Source organism: Hordeum vulgare, chromosome 2H (assembly GCF_904849725.1).
Source record: "Hordeum vulgare subsp. vulgare chromosome 2H, MorexV3_pseudomolecules_assembly, whole genome shotgun sequence".
Classification (NCBI taxonomy): Eukaryota; Viridiplantae; Streptophyta; class Magnoliopsida; order Poales; family Poaceae; genus Hordeum; species Hordeum vulgare.
In genome coordinates, this window is record NC_058519.1 from 306,007 (window position 1) to 312,501 (window position 6,495).

The 6,495-nt window shown below is 46.9% G+C and overlaps 1 protein-coding gene across 1 annotated transcript; it reads left to right on the plus strand.

The window, feature by feature from the left end:
* Positions 1 to 3,021: 3,021 nt before the first annotated feature.
* Positions 3,022 to 6,495, plus strand: LOC123428994 (AT-rich interactive domain-containing protein 2-like). The gene is made up of 2 exons (XM_045113063.1): positions 3,022 to 3,953; positions 4,959 to 6,495. The coding sequence occupies exons 1-2, from the start codon at positions 3,276 to 3,278 to the stop codon at positions 5,808 to 5,810; spliced, it is 1,530 nt and encodes a 509-aa protein (XP_044968998.1). The 5' UTR covers positions 3,022 to 3,275; the 3' UTR covers positions 5,811 to 6,495.

Consider the following 6,495-nt stretch of genomic DNA (forward strand, 5'->3'; position numbering starts at 1 on the left):
TAACCATGTGTTGGAAATATGCCCTAGAGGCAATAATTAATTAGTTATTATTATATTTCCTATTTCAAGATAATCTTTATTATCCATGCTATAATTGTATTGAATGGAAACATAAATTTATGTGTGGATATATAGACAAAACTATGTCCCTAGTGAGCCTCTAGTTGACTAGCTTGTTGATCAACGATGGTTAAGGTTTCCTAGCCATAGACAAGTGTTGTCACTTGATAACGGGATCACATCATTAGGAGAATGATGTGATGGACAAGACCCAAACTATAAACGTAACATCTGATTGTGTCATTTTGTCGCTATTGTTTCCCGCATGTCAAGTATACATTCCTATGACCATGGGATCATGTAATCCACTGACACCGGAGTAATGCCTTGTGTGTATCAAACGTCGCGACATTACTGGGTGACTATAAAGGTGCTCTACGGGTATCTCCGAAGGTGTCCGTTGAGTTAGCATGGATCAAAACTGGGATTTGTAACTCCGTGTGACGGAGAGGTATCTCGGGGCCCACTCGGTAATACAACATCACAAACATGCCTTGCAAGCAATGTGACTAAAGAGTTAGCCACGGGATCTTGTATTACGGAACGAGTAAAGAGACTTGCCGGTAACGAGATTGAAATAGGTATGACGATACCGGCGATCGAATCCCGGGCAAGTAACATACCGAAGGACAAAGGGAATGATATACGGGATTGTGTGAATCCTCAACAGAAGGTTCAACCGATAAGATCTTCGTAGAATATGTAGGATCCAATATGGACGTCCAGGTCCCGCTATTGGATATTGAACGGAGAGTGTCTCGGTCATGTCTACATAGTTCTCGAACCCGCAGGGTCTGCACACTTAAGGTTCGGTGACGTTTTCGACATAGATGGATTATTGATGTTGGTAACAGAATGTTGTTCGGAATCCCGGATGAGATCCCAAACGTCACGAGTGTCTCCGGAATGGTCCGGAAACGAATATTGTTATATAGGATTGTTGCATTTGGCTTTCAGAAAGATTTCGGGCAATACCGGTAAAGTGCCGGGAGTGACGAATGGGTTCCGGGGTTTCACCGTGAGGGGCCACCCACCCAGGAGAGGACCTAATAGGCCCATGGGTGGTGCACCAGCCCTTAGTCACCAGCCCAATAAGCCTATTTCGGCCAAGGCAAAAATAAAGATGGAAAAGAAAAAAAAAGGAAGAAGGTGGACAAGATGGGAAGGAGTCGTCCACCAAACCGAATTGGAGGATGACTCCTCCCTCCTTGGCTCGGCCGACTCCTCCTTGGAGTAGGAGGCAAGCCACCCTCCCCTTGGTTCCTCCTATATATAGTGGAGATTTGAGAGGGGTTTTGCACCTCAAGCCTTTGTGCAGCCCTCTCTCCCTCCACTATTTCGTGACACCCCGTAGCTAGTTCGGTACGGCACGACGAAGCCCTGCCGGAGTAGCTTCACCATAATCACCGCCACACTGTCGTGCTGCTAGAGAATTCAACTATCTCTTCGTCTCTCTTGCTGGAGCAAGAAGGCGGAGATCGTCATCGAGCTGTACGTGTGTTGAACGCGGAGGTGTCGTCCGTTCGGCCTTAGATCAGGATGGATCGTGGGACGGTGGTGATTTGGATCGCGAAGACGTTCCACTACATCAACCGCGTTTCTTAACACTTTTCGCTTAGCGATCTACAAGGGTATGTGGATCCGATCTCCCTATCGTAGATGATCATCATCATGATAGGTTTTCGTATGCGTAGGAAATTTTTTGTTTCCTATGCAACGTTCCTCATCACTATGACCTCTAGTGTATTTTCCTCTATTTATATTGGCATAAACGATGTGAAACATTTTGTATCATGCATGTTATAAGTACCGTAAATTGATCCACTGCTTGATGTGTTGGAGATTCGTGCACCGGGGCCTTGCTGTAGTGCGACCATAAAACTCTTAAAAAGCAGAATCGAGATAAAGCTAGATAAAAGTTTAGCCATACATTATCCTGTTACTCCATTCATTACTTTGTAGCACGAATAAAACCCGTCGAAGCGTTATGTGATACTCATAAACACGACAAACTTCAACAAGAAGCCAAAAATATAAGGAACAGATCGTTAGAGAGACAAACTTCGACAAAAAACCAAAATTATATGAAACGAATCTCTAGGTGGCTACAGACGACGGATCCATGCATGTCGGCATCATAAAAAGATGCTGTCCATAGATTATGAGCTCTCATCGAGATCTCTAAAAGCGTGGAGATTCATTTAGATATTTTTTACCTTCTTTCCTTTAGTGTCTTCATAGTGGATGCCCGCTTCTCTCTCCTGGTTGGTCATGACTGAAACAACAGCTTAGTTGCAGCTTGTAGTCGAGCCACATCTTTTATTGGACCGAAGCACGCCAATCTTTTCAGCTGAGGGAGCAGCATGGAAGTGGGGTGAGGCAGGTGGAGAATTAGCGGAGCAAGGTGGGCGTCATGGTGGATGAAGCGTGATTAGGGGATTGCAATTCTTTTCACTTACGAACGGAGATGTTCACGTATTCGCAAGATGTGTTGGGGGTAGCGGCGGCGCTACAGGGTGGTGTGGCGACGTCCATATTGCGCATGTTGGTGGCTCCCGCAATGAAGGAAGAGTCAGGCAACACTATTTAGACCAACACGTTCGCACGAGGGGTAACGGGTTATCGAGCGACGTCAAAGGGAGGCGATCCGAGTGGGTGGGACGAGGCACTGGCTGAACCATCACAACTCTCGCTTAATAGTAAGAATAACCCGTTTACATGACCTTGTTATACTTGTTCTTAATGCATGTTCGGCCACTCTCCACTCCGCGGAGCGAGCGGAGCTGGCTTTGACCAGCTCCAGAAATTGTAACCGGACTCCGCTCCGCTCGGAGCGGAGGGAATCCGAACGCTGCCTTAATCTTCATAGACGATGGACTCTCACGAGAGACATAATCTCTATAAACGAAAAGAATCTTTTCGAAATCTGTTCGGCTTCTTAGGACTATACTATATAAATTACCCCAACTACCAAGACAGATAGCTATTTGATATCACAGCCACCCAAATTTGCCTAAAGTAATTGCTCCAAATATTTGCCAAAATTTGAAAAATATTTAAACACACACACACACTCAACTTTCTTTCCCCATCCACCCTAACCCTAGAGAGAAAAAAAGGAAGGGAAAAATCAGCAAAAAAAAAGAGAGAGAGAAAATGCGCCGCCGTTGCTCGCCGTGGTGACCCCGCCGGCGGCGAGGCCTCCCCCCGCGTCCATGGATCTTTCCGCCGCAAGCGCCCTCGCCGTCCTCAGCAAGCTGCAGTTACTCGGCTTCTGCGCCGGCCTCCAGATCCCCGACGACGCCGCCGACCCCTCCGAGGTGTTCGACGCCATCCTCGCCGCGTTCCTGCGCGAGGTCTACCCCGGCGAGCGCGACGCGCGCCCGCTCCCGGCGTCCCTCGGCGACGGGCGCTGCGTGGACCTCCTCCGCCTCTTCACTGCCGTCCGCGCCGCCGGCGGCTACGCCGTGGCCTCGTCGCCCTCCGCTGGCGTATGGGCCGCAGCGGCCGGATCCGCCGCCCTCGCCGCGCCAGTCAAGCTGCTCTATGCTAAGTACCTGGGCGCCCTCGAGCGCTGGATCCAGCGGCTCCCGGAGGCGCAACCACCGCCGGCCGAGGAGATGCGGCAGGAGCTGCTCTGCGTCTTTGGTGCCAATGGAGTTGAGATGGAGGAGCCGTCCATGGACTGTAATGGGAGGGGTCGGAAGAGGAAGATGGAGGACATGGCTGGGATGCTGGATTGGGTGAGGGGGCTCGCCGAGACGGTCTCCGAGGAGGGCGCCATCGCCGCCGGGTTGGCAGATGGATACTTCCCGGTGGCATTGGCGGCGCGGGAGGCGGTGGCCAGGAAGAGGGTTCGCCGCGCAAGCGTCACCAGCGGCGCGTTCTTGCAGGTGATTCCGACACCTTTGATAAACTTGTTGCTGAAGATAATGTTTGAGTATTGCCTCATTGCATATATATAGACATACATCCATACATACAAAATTGGCATTGGATTACTTCAGCAATAGATACAGAGATGTTAGCTGGCAATATCTGTATCCCTTTGATCTTGTACGTTTACGCCCTGTTTCGATTGTCGTTTTCCTTCTAAATACCCCTGTAAAAATACATGTCTCCACCGAAAGATACGATTGCCCTTTTGTTTCCAGCTGAAAACTGCTCGTGATCGGCCAAGCGCGGCCTTAGTGCCACTGGACTGTAATAGTGGAGATCCACATATTAGATAATTTGTTCTATTTCCCCTAACCATATAAGTAAATAAATAAAATCCATGCTTCAGGTCTTACCAGTCTTTTCATTAGTGCTTTAAGGCCTAAAAACCCTGGTAAGTTTATTATTTGACTAGCTACCCTACAAATGGAGCGTTGCCGTTCCTTTTCTTTCTAATTTTGATTGTGCAGATTGGATGCTGGTAAAGGAGCATTTTGTATTTTCCCTTTTAATCAAATTAACTACTACAGTCTTCATTTTGGTGACGTAGTATATGGGTCAGGCAAAATGTGTGAACTTCCCATTTGCTGCCTGGATGTGTTAGAACTTCTGGAGGGATATGCGGATCCTACCAGAGGGCAAAATCTGGCCTAGCCCTGCTTAAACTGTGCACAAGTGAAGCTACTGTATCTTTGCTCCCTGATGTTTGGGGCATGTATCATTGGGACGACGAATACTATGAATAGAGCTATGAAATCTCCCTGATGCTTTGGGTGGTCGAAGGGGTCAGGAGGGAGATGTATAGAATAGAGGGGTTGGAAATATTTTATTTGCTTCATTGCCTTAAAGATGATAGTCCTCTATAAGTAGAGCTATGAAATCTTATCTTTCTGGCTAAGCCGATTATTCGGCAACTGCTTGATATATAGTTGCTGAACGCCTTTTCTTTTCCGATGGCGCAGGAAATTGGTTGCAGGTGCTGCAGGAGTATCACCTGTGCCAGAATTGGTGTTCAATGCAGCAAAAAGCTTCAACTTGTTGTTCAACAACCTGGTTCTGATACTAATAAACTAACAGCAGTTGTTGAAAGTATGAATGGATCCTCAATGGTCATAGAGAGTGAGAGCAATTTGAATGGACAATCGAAGCATTCTGCAAATCGGCAGAGGAACAAACTACTAGTGGGCTCCAATTATCAAGCAGTGGTGCCACAGTGGACCGGCGTTCTGCCTGAAAATTATAGTGATCCGGAAACCCTCAAATGGTTGGGAACAAAAATTTGGCCTCCGGAAAACCAGCACAAAATAGCACCAGTTTACTGTGACCCGATTGGCAGAGGCAGAGAAGATGTTTGCAGCTGCAACATCCCACGATCAGTCGAATGTGTTAGGTTTCATATTGCAGAAAGGCGACTCCAGCTGAGACGTGAACTCGGATCTGCCTTCTATGGGTGGGGATTTGACAGCATGGGCGAGGAGGTTGCGCTTTCTTGGACAGATGAAGAGGAGGCAAGTTTCAAGGCTGTAATGCAAGTAAACGCACCATCTTCTGGAAGGAATTTATTGAACCATCTCCACTCATCCTTGCGCTGGAAGCGAAGGAAAGAACTCGTGAGCTATTATTTTAATTGTTTTCTGCTTAGGCGGAGGTGTTACCAGAATAGGATCACACCAAAGAAGATAGATAGTGATGATGAGGAAGAGACAGAGTTTAGGTTTTTGGGAAACCGTATGGGACAAAGTGCAACCAAGTATGACAGCACCAAGCGCACCGTTTGCATTCAAAGTAGTCACTGCATGGATCTTGATCAGTAGTTGCCGATCAACATTCTAGCCAGGAGGCTGGTTGAAGCCTGTTAATTCCAGTTTTCTCCCTCCCTGCTAAGGGGTTTGAATTTATAAATGGTCCCCATTCATTGGTTTGGTTATGCCCATGACATCGCACATCAGTTGCTGCGAGCAAAGAGCTAGACCATTTTGCTTAGTGTTTTCAGAGCCTTGCCATCAATCAAAGTTTTGACATGGACTTGTATCCCAGAAGTAAAAAAATGCACTGGTATTTATTTTTGAAACAGAGAAGTGCAAGGGAGGACCCCAACAGTAAACCTGATTTGTACAAGTGAGAGATAGAGCTGATCCAAGCCAGTTGCAATGGGCTGAGAGGATTAACATGTATACATTGTGGAATAGCATGTTGTTGTTGTTGTTGTTGTCGTCGTCACTTTTTATCCTCTGTGGATTGACATGTACATTGATGGATTGACATGTACATTGACCAGTAGGTAAAAAGTATAACTGACAGGGGCCTGTTCCGCCAGTTGTATTTCTCTCTCTAGACTCTAGAGTGATGGCATAGGAATAGTAGTATGTATGTTGAGGTCGGTCATCTGAAACTAATGTTGCAGTTGTTCTTTGTTGTAGACTCAGCATGTATTTATTTCATTTCTTTGGGAATTTTATTGTTTCGGCATCTCAATCAGAACATGTCTGTTTTAGTCTA

Bases quoted from the DNA above. Each gene is read 5' to 3' on its own strand.
- LOC123428994 (XM_045113063.1), top strand. From the start codon at position 3,276: ATGGATCTTTCCGCCGCAAGCGCCCTCGCCGTCCTCAGCAAGCTGCAG. The intron at 3,954-4,958 runs GTGATTCCGACA...CCGATGGCGCAG, and splicing joins CCAGCGGCGCGTTCTTGCAG to GAAATTGGTTGCAGGTGCTG.